Source organism: Amblyraja radiata, chromosome 34 (genome assembly GCF_010909765.2).
Source record: "Amblyraja radiata isolate CabotCenter1 chromosome 34, sAmbRad1.1.pri, whole genome shotgun sequence".
NCBI lineage: Eukaryota > Metazoa > Chordata > Chondrichthyes > Rajiformes > Rajidae > Amblyraja > Amblyraja radiata.
Window position 1 is genome coordinate 4,230,103 of NC_045989.1, and position 19,876 is coordinate 4,249,978.

At 46.5% G+C, this 19,876-nt stretch overlaps 1 protein-coding gene across 1 annotated transcript in view; it reads left to right on the forward strand.

The window, feature by feature from the left end:
- Window positions 1-16,560, forward strand: part of kif7 (kinesin family member 7) — a 51,434-nt gene extending 34,874 nt beyond the window's left edge. Inside the window, exons 13-18 of the mRNA XM_033050596.1 lie at window positions 2,364-2,540; window positions 3,229-3,444; window positions 7,327-7,533; window positions 8,074-8,272; window positions 12,778-12,942; window positions 15,981-16,560. Of these exons, the coding sequence (XP_032906487.1) occupies window positions 2,364-2,540; window positions 3,229-3,444; window positions 7,327-7,533; window positions 8,074-8,272; window positions 12,778-12,942; window positions 15,981-16,378 (1,362 nt within the window). The 3' untranslated portion in view covers window positions 16,379-16,560. The remainder of the gene's footprint in view (window positions 1-2,363; window positions 2,541-3,228; window positions 3,445-7,326; window positions 7,534-8,073; window positions 8,273-12,777; window positions 12,943-15,980) is intronic.
- Window positions 16,561-19,876: the final 3,316 nt, after the last annotated feature.

Here is a 19,876-nt window from a genome sequence, read left to right on the forward strand (position 1 = left end):
GATCTGCATTCCTTTGAATAAAATTAACGGGAGAATTTCTTAAAACTTACTGTCATTAAGGGCTCCGGACCGCGAGCACAGGCTTCTTCCTGGTGTGCAGGTACAGTCATTCACCCACGTTATTTTAAGAAGCAACTGCAAATGCTGGAACAATCGAAGGTAGACAAAAATTCTGGAGAAACTCAGCGGGTGAGGCAGCATCATCTGCAATCAATTTGTACCCGTCGTTTAGGGATGTTATCTGAATTTTTTTTAAATATATTTATGTGTGTTGTTTTCTCTCTCTCCTTCAAGGCTAGTTCTTCTGTTTGCCTTTATTTGCTTCAGTTTTATTTAGTGTTATTTATCACGTTGTGGTTGTAGCTTTTGAACGATTTAAACCATCGGATTTTTAAAATTCATATCAATTTATAGCGTTGCCCGAGCACCAAATCCCTTCAGCTGTACCTGCAACTGAAGCTACGGTGGATTAGTAGACCTTGAAGAGGTATTGACACTTTGTTTTTATGTAGAGGGGTAATAGAGAAGGGCTCCGGACCGCAAGCTCACTGACTGAATGATACAGATGTCCTGACTGAAAATCACACCCTTCCGATCAATTATTTTAGGATAAGCCTTTCTAGAGAACATGCTACTTTTTGCTTTGCCCATTTTCAAAATATAGAATTTTGAATTTGGCTTTTGATTGGTACAAGGAGACTACAAAGCTCTTACTATCTAAATTTTTTTTACACACTGTAACTTTCTACATTTCTACTTTTGGGTATGTATGTGGCAATTATGGCTCATGGAATTTTCTTCCACACTACTAATTATATTCGTAACAACATATTTAAATACGTGAAATTTTCGATCTTTCCCAACCCCTTAAAAAATGCCTGAAGAAGGGACCCGACCCTAAACGTCACCTAGCCATTCCCTCCATAGATAGACACAAAATGCTGGAGTAACTCAGCGGGTCAGGCAGCATCTCTGGAGAGGAGGAATAGATGACGTTTTGGGTCGAGACCCTTCTTCGGACCCTCCATAGATCCAGCCTGACCTGCTGAGTTCTCCAACACTTTATGTTTTGCTCTTAAAATAAATCCGTGGTCCGCTGAAGAAACAACACGATAGACCACTCTGGAAGTGCAAGTTTTGCTGTACACATCATACTGTAGAACACACCATAATACACCCTGAGTGAATTAATGGGGTTAGATTATTTTTTTTTTAAATCTGTTGTCTAGAATTAATCGATACACACCCTATGTACCTTATATCAGATTTAAATCGGAATTCCGATTTTTTTGTTTACCTATTTGTCAATTTTTTGTGCCCGATTATTTGGCGGCCAATCAACCGCTGGCTCTAAGGGGGTTGCGTACAATCACCAACCAGCTTGCCTTAAAATTCCCGTCCAATCAACAAATCGGTCTCCTCCCGTCCAATCAGACGCTGCCTCCAAGAGCATTGTGTCCAATCACATAATGCGCTGGTCACTCGACGGCCAATCAGACGCAATCTCCGAGGGGCGTTGCGACTAATCACCTACCAGCCTCCCTTACATAGAGAGCGAGATGCAAGAAAGCAGCTATGACATATAATACACAATAAACTATTACAAATACGCAATAAACAAGTTATGCATTCTTGTACTCTTACATGGGTATGACCGCACACGGCAAAATGGCACCGCGTAAAAATACTGATTTCCTCAGCAAAATACTGATTTTCAGGTACTAGAATACTGAAATGGTCTGACAGAACTTGGCAGCTCTGCATGTACCTTCCTGCAAACACATCACCTAGAGGAATGGGGATCAAGGTTTTAAGCACTGGTAAAGTGCAGTGAAATGCTTTATTTTACATACAACCGAGGCAGTACAGAAGTGTTGCCACGTGTCTGGCACTGACAAAGTTAGAAAGTACCGAACAGTCCTATCTACTGCCTGCCGTCGGACATTGCAGCAGGCCTCCCCCTGCAGGTCTCCCCCTCAGCCCCCTTCCTCCCCCTTCCTTCTCGGCGAACCCCCCTCCCTACTGGATCCTCGTTCGCTCTCGGCACCACATTGTTCTTGGCGGTCACTCCTTGCTCTCAGCAGTGCGGTTCCCGTTGACATCGGTGTCTCGGGTTCGATTTGGAGTCCGCGGTGGGCGAACCAGGCTCGCCGGCAGATCCTCCGTCGTCGGTCCGTGGCGGGCAATCTTTGGTCCAAGGTCCGCGGCGATCGTGTACTCCGCGGCGGTGAGCCATGCTTGCTTGCCGGCACACTCCCGGCACGTGGCAAAAGACCTAAAGAATTTCTGACCTCTTTTTTTAAAGAGTGGGGCTTGTTTTGGCTGTCTTGTTCTGACATGAGTATCAACTGATTATTTTGTAGAAAATCGAAGAGCAGAAAAGGTGGTTAGACATGGAGATTGAGAAGGTTCTGGAACAACGAAAGGCACTTGATGACCTGGAGGAGGAGCTGAACAAACGAGAGACCATTGTGGAGAAGAAAGAAGCCTTGCTCCAGGAGAAGAATGGTCTGGAGAGCAAGCGTCTGCGATCCAGTCAGGTAACAAGGCTATAATCTAGTCACGCAAGACAGTGTTCCATGGGAAAGAAGCTGATGGATGATAGAATAAGGGTGAATTTAAGATGTAGATTTAGTGTACCCAGGTCAAGATCAGTGGCCACACCCGGCCCAGGCACCACATTTTCAGGGGGATATCCAGTGGGATATTTCAGGTGCGCTCTTGTAATTTTCTCCAGATTAAAGGAGGTGCCGGACCATTAGTTGCCGGAAAATCAGTGGCGAACCTGTACTACTTTGATAAAGTTCCTGTAATATATTTCATCCAGAGAGCAGTGTAATGGAGCTGCAGTAGAACTCAAGGGGTGGTGCAGTTAGTAGAGCAGCTACCTCAAAACGCCGGAGACCCGGGTTCGATCCTGACCATGGCTGCTGTCTGTGTGGAGTTTGCAAGTTCTCCCTGCGACCATGTGGGTTTCCTCCAGGTGCTCTGGTTTCCTCCCACGTCCCTCAGATGTGCGGGTTTGCAGATTAATTGGCCCCTGTAAATTGCCCCCAGTGTGTAGGGAGTGGAACGAGTGCTCGATGGTCATCGTGGTCGTGTGGGCCAAAAAGTTAATTGCTTTATCTTTCAATCAATCAAGCAATGAATAATTGAAAAGGGAGATTGTTGTTTCGTCTCATTCTAACTTTCCACTGTATTGCTCAATGTGTTTCTCCCGTTCCTCAGGCCCTGAGCAATGACATTGTGAGAGTGTCGAGCCGCATTGAATCTCTGGAGAAGGAGCTGTCTGAGAAGAATGGGCAACTGCGCGATGGCAGTGCCAATGACCAGCAGGAGGTCCGCCATGAGATCTCCAACCTGCGGCACGAGAAGGATCAGATGATGAAGCAGCGCACCGAGCTGGATGAGAAGCTGCGGATGGGAAACCTGCTCTCAGCAGAGGTGCCCCACTTCTACTACATCCTCTACCTTCTGAGAGAACGGCCAGCACTGGGCCTCTACACACTGCAGTTGAGAAGGATGAGGGGGACCTCATTGAAACTTACCCAATAGTGAAAGGCTTGGATAGATGGATGTGGAGAGGATGTTTCCACCAGTGGGGAAGTCATAGCCTCAGAATTAAAGGACGCCCCTTTAGGAAGGAAATGAAGAGGAATTTCTTCAGTCAGAGGGTGGTGAATCTGTGGAATTCATTACCACAGAAGGCTATGGATGCCGTCAATGGATACTTTTAAGTCAGAGATAGATAAATAGATTATTGAGGATGTCAGGGGTTATTTGGTGAAGGCAGGAGAATGGGGTTAGGAGGGAGAGATAGATCAGACATGATTGAATGGCGGAGTAGATTTGATGGGTCTTATGGTCGAATTCTACTATCATTTATGACCTTATATCAAACAAATGGCTACATTGTGCTAGCCAACTATTCTGTCTTCAGGTCCATTTATTGCAGTTGAGTGCAGAGAGTCCATGACATTGGTGTTTAGATGGTGTAGAATCAGTTGTAGCCCACTCATTGTTTCATGGTCACAGAGGCATGGTCACACATGGAAACAAGCCATTTGGCCCAACTCGTCCATGCCAACCCAATCTAAGCTAGGCCCATTTTCCTGTGTTTGCCTAATATCCCTTTAAACCTTTCCTATCCACTTACCTGGCCAAGTGTCTTTTAAATGCAGCTCTAGTACATGCCTCAAGTACCTCTTTAGACTTCTGAGATACAGCGTGGAAGAGGCCCTTTGGCCCACTGTGTCCATGCTGACCAGCAACAACCCCTTACACTAACACCATCCTACACACTGGGTACATTTACAATTAACTGAAGCTAATTAACCTACAAACCTCAATTCAATGTGGTTCAATCAATTAAATGATTCTTTCTTGTCACATGTATCTAGGTTTACAGTGCCGATGGTGAAATGCTTTGTTTCTGTGAAGTTTAGTAGCAACACCAAGCATTTTGATCTCGGGCACAGAATCTGATACAGATTCTCCTTATCCTGTTGTGCATTCAACGCACGCACACACACACATACACACACACACACACACACACACACACACACACACACACACACACACACACACACACACACACACCAGTTAAAGCAGTATATTCTCCACTACAATGAGAGATCTGCTGGTATGCGAGTATAATTCATAGGTTTTTTTTAAAGGAAGTTCCTCCAATGATTGACCAATTTAGTCTTTGAGCGAGTGATGGCTGAGTAAGATTCTTTCACCTGGGGTGAGATCATAGATAAAGTGAAGGCCTCTCTTCAAAATTGGCTCTTACGTTACTATGGTGTCTGGATTCCGAGGCCATGTAATTCGTCTCCACCTTCATGTTGCTGGTGGCAGTGGCATGATCTTTTTACCCTCCTGTAAAAATGTTGTGGGTTCATAAGAACATAGAACAGTACTAGTGGTGATTGTGTGGAACTCATTGCCACAGACGGCTGTGGAGGCCAAGTCGATGGGTATTTTTACAGCAGAGATAGATAGATTCTTGATTAGTGTGGTTGTCAGGGATTATGGGAAGAAGGCAGGGGAATGGGGTTGAGACTGGAAGACAGATCAACCATGATTGAATGGCGGAGTAGGCTTGATGGGCCGAATGGCCAAATTCTGCTCCTTTCATTTATGATCACAGCACATGCCCTTCGGCCCGCAATGCCTGTACCGAACATAATGCCAAGATAAACTAATCTCCTCTGCCTGCCTGTGATCCATATCCCTCCATTCCCTGCATATCCATGTGCCTATCCAAAACCCTCGATCACCACAGTAGACTATTACTGTTGGGTGCTTCACTTAAGTGGTCTTTACTAAGGGCTGGATTGTGCTGCATCTGCTCACTGCTATTCCCATGGTCAAATGTGCTGCTGTGACTGTTGATGCAAATGCCCTCCATGCCTCATTGCCATGGCCATCCCTTGAAGTACCCCATGGGCAATGACAAAGCCCTAGGCTTTGAATACTGCTGTCAAATGCCTTTGAACTGCTTTGAAAAAAAATAATTGCCACAGATGCCTGTGGAGGCCAAGTCAATGGGTATTTTTAAAGCAGAGATTGACAGGTTCTTGATTAGTAAGGGCGCCAAAGGTTTCATATAACTTATAAGATTGAAACATATAAGATTGTTAAGGGCTTGGACACGCTAGAGGCAGGAAACATGTTCCCGATGTTGGGGGAGTCCAGAACCAGGGGCCACAGTTTAAGAATAAGGAGTAAGCCATTTAGAACGGAGACGAGGAAACTGCTTTTAAAACAAACTGAATATGGGTTATGGGTTATGCTAGAGTAACTCAGTGGGTCAGGTAGCATCTCTGGGGGAAAAAAAGGTTATGTGATGTTTCAGGCTGGAACCCTTCTTCAGACCCCAATATCACACACCCTTTTTTCTCCTGACCCGTTGTGTTACTCCAGCACTTTGTGTCTATCTTTGCTATAAATTTGCATCTGCAATTCCTTCCTACACGTGGATATGGGTGATGTGCAGGTAGATATGTGATAGCCTTGGCTTCATTTTCGGCACAGGCATTGTGGGCCGAAGGGCCTTTTCCTGTGCTGTAATGTTCTATGAATACCTCTCGATGATCAGAATATTGAACAAACTGGTCAAAAGGATTTATAATTTTAGGAATACGTGTTAATAATATTACTTTAAAAAACTCATTTAAGTGAGAAATAAAATTAAGAACATTCCAAATAATGTCATTTACCTATACTTAATAATCAAGATGAGCTACCCTGGACTTTGATATCAAGTCAGATAATTGGCTATACTTACCAGTTGACCCATATGGAAGAGCTTGTGCACACTTTCAAGTTTCTGAGAAAGTATTTAAATTTTCAATCTGTTTTCAATTGAATGTTAAGTGTGTTAAGTTCATATGTTTCCCTCGGGGCAAAAGAACAGCTGTGCAGGAATGGCAACTTTCTTTGTACATGTAGTACTTGCTTTAAAAAGAATAAGCAGTGAAATTATTTTCCTCTTTTGAAAATTATTTCAAGGCTGCCTCCATCATTCTTTCACCCTGAGCGTTACCAATCACCGACTGTATATACAAAAGAATGACCTGGTTTCACCTCTGTTTTACTGTAATTCACTTTAATTTGTTTTCTGTGCCGGAAAGAGTTTCTCACTGTTTTAGTGAAACTACTTGTGACCCTGAAGGCATCTGTCAAATTCCCGATAAATGTTTTCAAGTCAAAGCAACTCGTTTTCCGGTCTCTGCTTAACTGAAGTCAGAGAGCCGGGTGCAATCCTGACCTTGGGTGCTGTCTGTGTGGAATTTGCATGATCTCCCAGTGACCACGTGGGTTTTTCCGGATGCTGCGGTTTTCTCCTACATCCCAAAGACGTGTGGGTTTGTGGTTAGTGATAGTTGGCCTCTGAAAACATTGCTCCTAGTCTGTAGGGAGCAGGTGAGAAAGTAACATCGATCCAGTGTAAACGGTCGAATGATGGTCAGCATGGTGGGCTTGTTTCCACGCTGTGCTTCTAAATTAAACTAAAGTAATAGATTAAGTCACTTTAACACCAGGCAAGCTGGAATTTGTGATGGGAGAAACAAAATGAACATTTTGGGTTAACCATGGTTCAGGGTTCAGGTGATAGGTCATTATTTTGTTGTTATTTGTCATCGTCCCCTCTCTCCCCCTCTTCCTCCACCCCCGCCCCCCACTCCCCACTCCCTCCCCGTCTCCTCTCTCTCTCTCTCTCTCTCGGATCTGCTGATGCTGCATTTTTATATCAGATTTCAGGCATTTGCAGACTTGACCATGTGTTTCAGTGATGTTTCTACTGTTGCTCTCCAGGAAGAAAGGATCCTTTTCCAGCTGGACGAAGCCATTGAGGCTCTTGATGCTGCCATAGAGTACAAGAACGAGACCATCACCCGGCGTCAGAGGGTGCTGCGTGCGTCAGCCAGCATGCTGTCCCAGTGCGAAATGAACCTGATGGCCAAACTCAGCTACCTCTCAGCATCCGAGACCAGAGCACTGCTGTGCAAGTACTTTGATAAGGTAACGCTGGATTTTTAATACCCTATCACTGCACCATCCTGGGTGGAGTGGCATGGTGGCACAGTGGTAGAGTTGCTGCCTCGCAGCACCAGAGAGCCAGGTTCGATCCTTACTTCTGGGGCTGTCTGCATGGAGTTTGTTCTTCCTGTGAATGCATGGGTTTCGAGCCAGCTCCGCCATTCCATGCGATCATGGCTGATCATCCACAATCAGTACCCCGTTCCTGCCTTCTCCCCATGTCCCCTGACTCCGCTGTTTTTAAGAGCCCTATCTAGCTCTCTCTTGAAAGCATCCAGAGAACCTGTCTCCACTGCCCTCTGAGGCAGAGAATTCCACAGACTCACAACTCTCTGTGAGAAAAAGTGTTTCCTCGTCTCCGTTCTAAATGACTTACTCCTTATTCTTAAACTGTGGCCCCTGGTTCTGGACTCCCTCAACATCGGGAACATGTTTCCTGCCTCTAGCGTGTCCAAGCCCTTAACAATCATGATGTGGTGGATTGAGCAGTGCTCTAAAGCAGTGTCGCTGTGTTGATTGCAGGTGGTGACACTGCGTGAAGAGGAACACAAGGTGCAGCTGGCCTTCATGGAGCTGGAGATGCGGGCAGACGAGCAGCAGAAACTCATTTACTGGCTGGAGGCAGCGCTGGAGCGGCAGCGGCTGGAGACCGATCGCTGCCTCACCTTGCAGCAGAAGGAGCATGAGCGCAACCTGCAGGTCCTGCTCCAACACTGCCAAGGTAGTGCTGCACAGTGGCAAGTTTTACATTGTATCGTGCACCCAGGTGTGCTGATAATATATAAGAATAATCATTAGGGCGGCCCGGTGGTGCAGCGGTAGAGTTGCTGCCTTACAGCGTCAGAGACCCAGCTTCGATCCTGGCTATGGGTGTTGTCTTTACGGCGTTTCTACGTTCTCCCTGTGATCACGTGGCTTTTTTACGTGTGCTCTGGTTCCCTCCCACACTCCAAAGACGTACAGGTATTGTAGGTTAATTGGCTTTGGTAAAATTGTACCTAGTGGCGCAGGATAGTGCTAGTGTATCGCTGGTCAGTGCAGACTCGGTGGACCGATGAGCATGTTTCTGCTCTGTCTGCGTTGTGTCTTAAGGGCCTGTCCCACTTGGGCGTCATTTGCGCGTCACGCGAAGATTTTGTGAATCCCAGAATCCTGGGGCGCCACGTGCGACTGCGCCACTGCCTATGCCACCACGGGCCAGGCGCGCGTAATGCACACCATGCAAATGATGTCGTGTAAATGATGTTGTGTAAATGACGCCTAAGTGGGACAGGCCCTTTACTAACTTGACTTTTGAGGAGATGACAAAGGAGATTGATGAAGGTAGGGCGGTAGATGTTGTATACGTGGATTTCAGTAAGGTTTTTGATAAGATCCCCCCCCCCCCCTCATGGTAGGCTGATCCAGAAGATTAAGATGCACGGGATTCACATTGACTTGGTCGTATGGATTCAGAACTGGCTTATTTATAGAAGACAGAAGGTTGTGGAGAAAGGAAGATATTCAGGCTGGAGGTCTGTGACCAGTGGAGTTCCGCAGGGATCTGTGCTGGGACCTCTGCTGTCTGTGATTATATATAAATGACTTGGACAATTTAGATGGGTTGGTGAGTAAGTTTGCCGACAACACCAATTAGAGGGTTTCAGCTCCAAGGAGAGGTTGGATAAACTTGGATAGTTTTCTCTGGAACATTGGAGTTGAGGCGAGACTTGATGGAAGTATATAACATTATGAGAGGCATAGATCGGGTCGACAGTTAAAACCTTTTTTCCAGCATGGAAATGTCCCAACACTAGAGGGCACAGCTGTAACGTGAGAGGGGCATGTTTAATGGAGATGTGCGGGGCAAGTTTGGGTGGTGGGGTGTGGAGGGCATTGCTAGGGGTGGTTGTGGAGGCAGATGCAATAGTGGCGTTTCAGAGGTTTTTAGATTGGCACCGAGAAGTGGCGGGGATAGAGGGACATGGATCATGTACAGGCAGATGAGATCAGTTTAACCTGGCATCGTGTTATACACAAACATTGTGGGCCAGAGGGCCATTCCTGTGCTGTACTATTTACGTTCTATGTCCACCATATAGTATCCTCCAGTTATTCTCCTGTATGTTTTTTTTTTCATTGTCTACAACTATCATACAGATCTATTTGTTACTATTATTAAATTCCTGCAATATATTTAATTCAGTGGGAAGCACAATGGCACAGGCAGTAAAGCCCCAGCCTCACAGTCTCTCGACCTGGATCCTATGATGGGTGCTTGATGGTTAGTGGTGACTTGGGGGATGTGGGGTTGGTGGTGAAGTGCCTGCTTCTGAGTAGCATCTTTCTATTACTGCAGAAACTGCTTTAAATTTGACCGAGTCATCGTTAAGTGCATACTAGCTCTATAAAGCAAAGACCTGTGGTTCAACTCCGCAGATGCACTCACTGACGTGCAGTGATAAGCGCGCTTTAATCAACCTGAGCACCACGCACACAAGAAAGAGAGACCAAGCGTAGGCTCGGTGATCGTTTCACTGAACACCTCCGCCCAGTCCGTCTTAACTAAGCTGATCTCCCGGTGGTTCAGCACTTCAACTTTCCCTCCCATTCCCAATCTGACCTATCTGTCCTGGGTCTCCTCTATTGCCAGACTGAGGCCCGGCGCAAATTGGAGGAACAACACCTCATATTTTGCTTGGGTAGTTTACACCCCAGCGGTATGAACATTGACTTCATTAACTTGAGATAGCCCTTGCTTTCTCTCTCCATCTCCAACCACGGTGTATCTTTGTCCCGCCCCTTCCCCTGACATTAGTCTGAAGAAGGGTCTTACCAGAAACGTCGCCCATTCCTTCTCTCCAGAGATGCTGCCTCACCCGCTGAGTTACTCCAGCATTTTGTGTCTACCTTTGATTTAAACCAGCATCTGCAGTTTTTTCTTACACAATCTTTCTTTCCCAATCTGTATGCCGATGGGGAAGCCTGTCAGACTGGTACCCATTGGGAACCATGTACACAGATATATTACACTACATTACATTGACATTTACAGTGTGTTGTTACACAGGAAGAACAGCAGGATGAATGAGCAATTTATTCATATCAATAGGACAGTATTTTTATCCAACGTCAAATGCTTTTGGAAAGGAGAGAGAACATTTCCCATTCCGTCTACTTCCCTCCTGCCAAATTCCACCACTCGCCTACACCATAAGAAAAATTTAGATCGGTCAGTTGTCCGACCGAACTGCAAATCTTTGGTACTTGGGAAGAAACTGGAGCATGAGGTAAAAACCTTTACAATTACAGGGAGATTGTGCAAACTCTACAGGCAGCGGCAGAGGTGAGGATTGAACCCGGGTTGCTGGCCCTCCTAGTTTAGTTTAGTTTGGAGATACAGCGTGGAAATAGGCCCTTTGGCCAACCAAGTTCACGCCAACTATCTGTTCACACTAGTTGTGTGTCACCCCACGTATTCATCCATTACCCACACACTAAAGGGGCAATTTACAGAGGACAATTAACCTATAAACCTGCATGTCTTTGGGATGCGTTCAGAAATCGGAGCACACGGAGGAAACCCACACGGTCACAGAGAGAAGGTGCAAACTCCACACAGACGGTACCCGAGGTGAGGATTGAACCGGGGTCTCTGTTGCTGCACCACTCCCTGGGTTCTATTCCTGTGCCATTGTGCTGCACTCTGGATGAAATATATTACAGGAAATGAACAAAAGTAGTGCAGGTCCACCACCAATTTTCCAGCAACTGATGGTCCGGCACCTCCTTTAATCCGGACAAAATTTCGAGAGCACACCTGAAATTCCCCCTGAAATCACCCGATAATGTGGCGTCCAAGCCAGGTGAGGCGGCCGATCTCAACCATATCGGGACTCCTCGATATAATGCGATTTGTCAACGACGCTGGCAACTCGGCAGTATGGGCGTTTGGGCACTTGAAATTCCCCAGGGGTCCATGAAAATGTGGCTGCGAGGCCGGCTGAGGCGGCTGATCTCGACCTGGGCTCGGGTTTCTGCCCCTCATGGGCCGTACGTCTGCTGGGAAAGCAGCCCCTCGTCCCCGCGGCCGGTCGCCAATCCATCCAACCCTCATCGGCACTTCCGAGGGCAGCTCGTTAACCAGCGCCCGGGCTGCCCGTGCAAGGAATGCAAGTTTCACTGTAAATGTAATTTACATTTAATATCTGTTTTATTTAGGATTCTAGCAGTCCATGGTGTTTTAGAGACAAGGGAGGTATAATTAGTGGGTTAGAGGTGTATTGTTGTATTATTATTACCTGACCTCAATTAGTCCGGCAAAACGGATGATCCAGCAAGGCCCTGGAACCAAGGGTGCCGGAAAATCAGTGGTGGACCGGTAATTCACAAAGTGTCTTGGTTGCACCAGGGACTGGGCTCTGTCTTTTTTTATATTATGAACTTTTTTGTTTGTTTTATTATTATATTACCTGTCGAGTACTGTGTTTACAGATCTATTTTGGTGCTGCAAGTTGGAAAGAGTGCGGAAAAGACTTGTGAGAACGTTGTCAGGACTTGATGGTCTGAGCTGTGGGGAGTGGTTGGGCTGGCTAGGGCCGAATTCCTTAGAGCATAGGAGGATGAGGGGTGATTTTATACAGGTGTATAAAATCATGGGAGGAATTGGTAGAGTGGACACACAGTCTTTTACCCAGAGTAGAGGAATGAAGAACTAGAGGCCATAGGTTTAAGGTGAGAGGAGAAAGATTGGATAGGAAACTGAGGGGCAACTTTTTCACACAGAGGGTAGTGGGTTAATGAAACGAACTGCCAGAGGGGATTGTTGAGGCAGGTACTATAACATTTAAAAGACATTTGGACAGGTACATGGATAGGAAAGGTTTAGAGGGATATGGGCTAAATGCACGCAGGTGGCACAATGCAGGTGGGCATCTTGGTTGGCACGAGCAAATTGGGCTGAAGGACCAGTTTCCATGCTTTCTGACTATAACTTGATCTGTTTCCGTACATACGACAATAAAACACTCATGACTCTTGACTTCAAATGCTTGAATACATAGAACGAGCAGTCAAATGCCGGCAGGTGGCACTAGTGTGGATGGGACGTGTTGGTCGGCATGGGCAAGTTGGGCCGAAGGGCCTGTTCCCATGCCGTATGACTCGATGACTAATATAAAAGCACCCAGCGGCATAGTTTAACGGTTCAGGTGGAATTATGTTTCCCTTTCTGCCACCTATTCACAGGCCAGGTGGATGAAGGATTTGCTGGGCGCCAGAAGCAGTACGAGGGTTGCATCCAAATGCTGGACAAGGAGCTCGCTTGGTACAAGCAAGCCAATCATGAGTTGAACCTGAAGCTGAAAGACCTGTCCACTTACCTGTTGAACCACCCAGCGGAGCAGAGCAAACGTAAGGAGGATTCACTGAAATTATAACTTAAACTGCACTTCACGCCTCTGCTGCCCAGTCACTGCAATAGGTTTGTTTTATCCTGAGAGTGACCAATATGTGAAGCCCTTTCAACAATGGGCCGGCACAGCCCCTGCCCCACAGCGCCAGAGACCCGGGTTCGATCCTAACCTCGGACGCTGTCAGTGTGGAGTTTGCATGTTTTCCCTGTGACTGAGTGGGGTTTCCTCTCAGTGTTTTGTTTGCCTCTAACATCCCAAGGACGTGCAGGTTTGTAGGTTAATTGGCCTCTGTAAATTGCCCCTCGTGTGTAGGGAATGGATGAGAAAGTGGGATATCATAGAACCAGTGTGAATGGGTGATCGATGGTCAGCATCGACTCCATGCTGTTTCTCTAAATAAAATAAAATTCAATAATTTGTATTCACTAAACTATAGGAGATGATATGTTAATCAGTTTTATTTTTAATTAATCTTTCCTGATATTTGGAGCTTCAATTTTTGGACGTGTATGTGAATAGGAAAGGTTTAGAGGGATATAGTTGAAACACGGCAAATAGCAACTTCCTTAGATGGGGCATCATAATTGGCATGATGAGTTGGTCTGAAGGTTGGTCCGATGAATTGCTTCTGAGCTGTATGACTATGATTCTATGACTTTTTTAGTTTAGTTTAGAGATACAGCGTGGAAACAAGCCCTTCGACCCACAGGGCCCGCGCCGACAAGCGACCCCCACACACTAACACTATCCTATACACACACTAGGGACAATTTACAATAATACCAATCCAGCTAGCCTACAAACCCATACATCTTTGGAACGTGGGAGGAAACCAGAGCTCCCGGAGAAAACCCATGCAGGTCACGGGGAGAAGGTACAAACTCCGTACAGACAAGCACCCATAGTCGGGATTGAACCCGGGTCTAGCGCTGTAAGGCAGCAACTCTACCACTGCGCCACTGTGCTGCTCCTATTTTTATTTTATACCATTCTTTAAAAAAGTTTGCCAACGAATGCATATTATGGAAACGCGGGCTTGTGCAACGGCTGCCATTTGTTTGAATCTTTCCATGAACTTTGTGTCTGAGTAAGGATGCCTGTCCCTGCTTTGTACCAGCCCTCCATCCTGGACCATATTTGAAGCTTTCTGTCTGTTACTTCTACAATATATGAAGTAAAACATGCATTTATCCCATCTTTCATATCACAGTGAAGTTCCCAGTATTTTGCACCAAACTATTTTCAAATGGTGAGAACTCCCACTGAGCAAAGTTGCCACTTGCAGCCCTTAGTGTGATGTTACTGTTGAGCTACTCCCTCAAGTGGCATTAAATGTAGGTCTAATATGCCCAGGATGGCAAAGAAGTCTAACTTGCCCTGGATGGGGATTCCGTCAGTGGGTTGGCCTCTACCAGGTTTTCCCTGTATAGGAAGAAACTGCAGATGCTCGTTTACACCGAAGACAGACACAAAGTGCTGGAGTAACTCAGTGGGTCAGGCAGCATCTCTGGAGAAAAGGAATAGGTGATGTTTCGGGTCGAGACCCATCTTCAGACTGAGAGTCGGGAGAGGGAAGCGAGAGATATGAAAAGCTACAGAACAAATCAGAGCCGCCACCGATGGCCTGTGTATAAAATGGAGGAGGAGCCATCTTGGGGAACGGCTGCTAACCAGCAGCCGTCCATTTAATTCACTTTTTTTGGGAAGTTTTAGTGTGTTCTGTGCCTTGTCTGTGGGAGAAATTACTTTTTAATGTGGGGGGTGGGGGGTAGGGGGTAATATTATTTCTAGGTCCCTACCTGGTTGGTGAGGCAGCTTTTTCTCCGGGCTGCCCTGTCAACCCGTCCTCGTGGCCTACCAGCGGGCGTGGAGCGCCGTTTCCTGTCGGGGACCGCCCAGCACCTCGGCTTCGGTGGCGGCACAGCGTTGGAGCGCTATTGCGGAGCGGAGCGGGCGATGCCTTGCCTGGGTCGCCGCGCTGGATCGACGCGCTGGAGCTCCGGTGAGCTGTGACCGCCGTGTTCAACACCTCCGGGCTGCGGGGCTGCGGAGCGGGCGGCGCCGACTCTAACATCGGGAGCTCCAAACCGGCGCGGCCTTGTCGGCTTCGGGAGTCGTGGTCCCCAGTTACGAAGCGGCCGTTCCAGGTGGCCCAGCCGCTGAAAGGACTCTCCCGACGCCGGGGCAGCACCACCCGGCCAGAACGGCCAGGAACATCGGGCCTCCATAGAGGCAATAGCGGAGGCCTCAATAGGCCTGACTTTGGGAGAGCTCGAGTTGGGGACTGGACATTGTGCCTTCCCCCACAGTGGCAATCATTGTGGGGGGACGATTTTTTTTTGTGTGTAAGTTAATATGTTAGTCTGTGTCCAAGATGGCTGTCGGAAGGGAGAGTGGACGCTGGCGCGCTTTAGCTGCCGCTGCTCTCTCTTCACATTGTGTTTTTGATTTTTTGTCTTTGTAGAGATTTCTGTCTTTAATTTGTGTATTGGTGATGTTTTATTATTTATTTTACTCCGACTATATGTTTTTTCTCTCTTGTTAATCTCTGTAAGGTGTCCTTGAGACTTTCAAAGGCGCCCGCAAATAAAATTTATTATTATTATTAAACCATCTTGCAATTCCCTGCGTTTTATCTCAAATCTAGAAAGAAAGGGGTGGACCCATAAAAATAAATCCTGTGTCTTTAAAAGCAAAAAGCCGGAGTAACTCTGCCGGTCAGATAGCATCTCTGGAATAGGAATAGAAAAGGAATAGGTGACGCGATTTCGGGTCGAACCCCTTCTTCAGACACCCAAATCTTCAGTCTCGACCCGAAATGTCACCTATTCCTTTTCTTCAGAGATGCTGCCTAAGCTGCTGAGTTACTCCAGCTTGTTGTGTCTATCTTCAGTTTAAACCAGCATCTGCGGTTCCTTCCCACACAACACTGTCTTTCCCTTGGATCCTTCTGGCTTTTTACCACTTTGTAAATGTCACTGATTTGAATATCGCTAATCTGGGGCAATAACAAACTTCCACATCTTTCCTCCCAAGGTCTCGGAGCTGTCAGTAGAACTCAGCCGGCTATAGATCGAGTGCTCCCTGCAGTTGGAGGAGAAGTAAATGGCAATAGTATTCCATCAGACCAATCGTTTGCAAGGTCGGTGGCTCCGGAACAGACGACCAGGTTGAAGGAGGAGCTCCGAGATTTGGTTCACGTGCCGCTGCCACCGACGTGGCGGAGACCGTCGCTGCCAACAGAGGAGCAGACTGGTTTGGAAGAACTGGACCATTTGTGCAACAGAGTGGTGCAGCCTGCAGAGGGTGCCATGCACTGGAGTATCACAGCCGGACAGAAACCCCAGAAAGCACCCAGGCACACAAATCTCAACGCAAGCATCAGTTACTTCAATCCTGGGATCATTGATGTCCGTAAAAATCCAGTGGGATAACCAAATGTTGGGCGCCATATGACATTTAAGAATGCAAAAGGTCAGATGTCCATTTTGTTTTGTAGAGATACAGCGCGGAAACAGGCCCTTTGGCCCACCGAGTCCGCACCGACCAGCGATCCCAATTTAACACTAAGGACAATACATTTTTACATTTATACCAAGATAATAATTAACCTACAAGCCTGTACGTCTTTGGAGTGTGGGAGGAAACTGAGGATCTCGGAGAAAACCAATGCAGGTCACGGAGAGAATGTACAAACTCCGTGCAGACAAGCATCCACAGTCCGGATTAAACTCTGGCACTGTGAGGCAGTAGCTCTACTGCTGCACCACTGTGCTGCCCTAAGATACACTAGTGTTTGGGAGAACCTGATCTGATGGGTCCGCCCAGAAGTCTCGATGTGAGAGAGGGATCGGCGAGGCTGAACCTGGGCCTCTGGCGGTGTAAGCGCTGTATGGCAGCAACTCTACCACTGTGCCATCGCTAAAGCTAAGAAAACAGTAGTACATCATAAAAAACACTCTTGACCAACATTTTGGAGGGAAAGCAACTCGTTTTCTACAAATCAACTAAAATCTGGAAAGTAACAGTTAAAACATTGTGCTGAAGCTTTAATGAACTGGGCAGACATTGTAAATGTCTTTCAACTGACTTCACTTTAAACAAAACTCCTTAAGAGCGGCAATGAGATTCATGACTTCCGCAATTAAGGGTGAAACTCAATGAAAGAATTAGAACAACACCAAGTATTAACAATCCCAGTGCTGGATAGCTAAATCCACTGCCTTGATCTTGCACGAGGAGGGAACTGCTGGGACCTCCTAAGGTTTAAGTTTATCTGGTCCCATCTGGATTTAAAGTAATGATCATTAATTTTCTTGTGGATGTATTGTTTTAGAAGGAACTGCAGATGCTGGAATTGAAGGTGGACAAAAGTGCTGGAGAAACTCAGCGGGTGCAGCAGCATCTATGGAGCGAAGGAAATAGGCGAAGGAAATAGGCAACGTTTCGGGCCGAAACCCTTGGGTTTCGGCCCGAAACATTGCCTATTTCCTTCACTCCATAGATGCTGCTGCACCCACTGAGTTTTTCCAGCACTTTTGGCTACTTTCTTGTGGATGTTCTTGTGCTTTTTGTTTCTGTTTTTTTCTTTGGTGGTTTGTGCTTCAGAGAGGAACAGCTGGAATTATCCGGCCTGCCATTTTGCTGTTTAAATTTTAATTAACATTAATTATTCTCTTGTGGAAACATTTTGTACAATTTTGAGAACCTCATCCCTTGTTTAGGAACAGGTCACTTTCATATGCCAAAAGTTAGCTATCATTTCTGGTTAAGAGGTTTAAGAATGCAGATGCTGGAAAATCGAAAATCGAAACATTCCTTCGCTCCATAGATGCTGCCTCACCCGCTGAGTTTCTCCAGCATTTTTGTCTACCTTCTAAATTCTGGTGAAGCTCACTGTTTTGTTTCATGTTCAGATGGGTCATTGGAGTTAAAAACAAATTAAGTCATGGTTCTGAAGTTGTAGCATAGATCAAACCGTATTCTCCAGAGGAAGAGTTTACAACTTGATTTTCTAATGGTTCTCAAACCACATGGAGATTCAATTATGTAAGATCAGTGTAGGAAGGAACTTCAGATGCTGGTTAACACCGAAGATAGACACAAAATGCTGGAGTAACTCAGCGGGTCATGCAGCATCTTTGGAGAGAAGGAATCCGAGATGTTTCAGATTGAGACCCTTCTTCAGACTCTCCCCTGACGTAGCCTGAAGAAGGGTCTCGGCCGAAACGTCACCAATGCAATTCCTTTACTCCGGAGATGCTCTCTGACCCGCTGAGTTACTCCAGCTTTTTGTGTCTATATGGAATATGCAGGGATACATACAGGTGTCACTAAACGATGTAGGGAGGTCTTTTTCTTGCGAATGAAACATAAATCAAAGGAATAGTTGGATCTCAAGCTGGGTTGTCTCAGCCAGGTCAATGTCTGCTAGGCCCCGCGCTCCATTTGGTGGGTGGTAGAGCGGGCATCCAGAGGTGTAGGGGGAGGTGGTTCTGCCACTCCACCAGGTGTACACTACCCCATCCACAATCTCCCGGTACATTCCCCTACAACCACAGAAGATGCAGCACCTGCCCGTATACTTCCTCCCTTGACTCCATCCAGGGATCCCAACAGTCCTTCCAGGTTCACATATATCTCCTGTAACCTCATCTGCTGCATCCAGTGTTCCCGGTGTGGACTCTACACGGTCGGGACCAAATGTGGACTTGGCCACGGTTTTTCTGAACACTTGCGCTTGGTCCACCGAGGCCAACCATTTCAACTCCCCATCCCATTCCCACACTGACCTCTCAGACCTGGGCCTCTCCACCTTTGCCAGACTGAGGCCCCACGAAAGTGGAGGAGTATTTCACGGGTAGCTTACAATCCAGCGGTATGAACGTTGAATTCTCTAATTTTATCTAACTTCTCCTGAGTTCTTCTCTCCCACCCCCCCTTGGCTTCCTTTCTCACCCTAGTCGTGTAACCAGCTCTACCATTTACCACACAGCATACCTCTTGAGATCACACCTTCCCCAGCCAATAATGGACCTACCAGGACACCACCATGCCTGTGGTCATTTGCTGCCAGACCTGATTGGTCCTGGTCTTTTAGTTTAGTTTAGAGATACAGCGCGGAAGCAGGACCTTCGGCCCACCGAGTCCGCACCAACCAGCAATCCCCGCACATTAACACATTAACTCTACCGCTACGCCACCATGCCGCTGTTTCTCGCCTCCAGCTCTTCACCCCCATCCACCCCTCTCAGCCTTAAGACCCGACACGTCACCCATCCTTTTCCACCAGAGACGCTGCCTGACCCGCTGAGTTACATTTGCACTTTGCGTCTATGGTGTAAACCTGCATCTGCAATGCTTTACTTCTACAGCAGGAGGCGGTATTTGAGTTAGCAAGCTTTCAGCAAATGCCCAAATAAATAAAAATATACTTGTAATGTTGGCTCCCCGATTAATGCAGCAGCTTTTGGTTGATGACTGTCCCAACTCATTTTTACAACTTCATCAGACGTGTACGGAGGGTGTGGTCACAAGGTGTATCAAGTGTAAACAAGTAAGGTTGGAACTGCTGCTGTATCTAATCCAAGAGTGCTTTATAGAACAGTGTGTAACATGTAGCTCTTCAATATCACATAGCTATGGACACTACTGAGCAGATAGAAAGGAGTTTTAGTTTTGTAAGCATTTCAACAATTTTCTACATAACTTTTCTGCTTTTTGTACTTTTTTAAACTCTACGGTACCAACAGGTTTAATTGTGTAGCCAATGTTTCGAATAGCAATACAAACTATTTCTTTACTGCTGTCTCGTGCAGTTGTTGTTGTTGTTGTTGCTGTTTCCTGGTAAGAAGTCTCCTTGGTTGATTTGGAAACAATGTGTATAAGTCCTGAAATTCACATAAGTTTGCTTTAAGACATTCCAGGTGCCT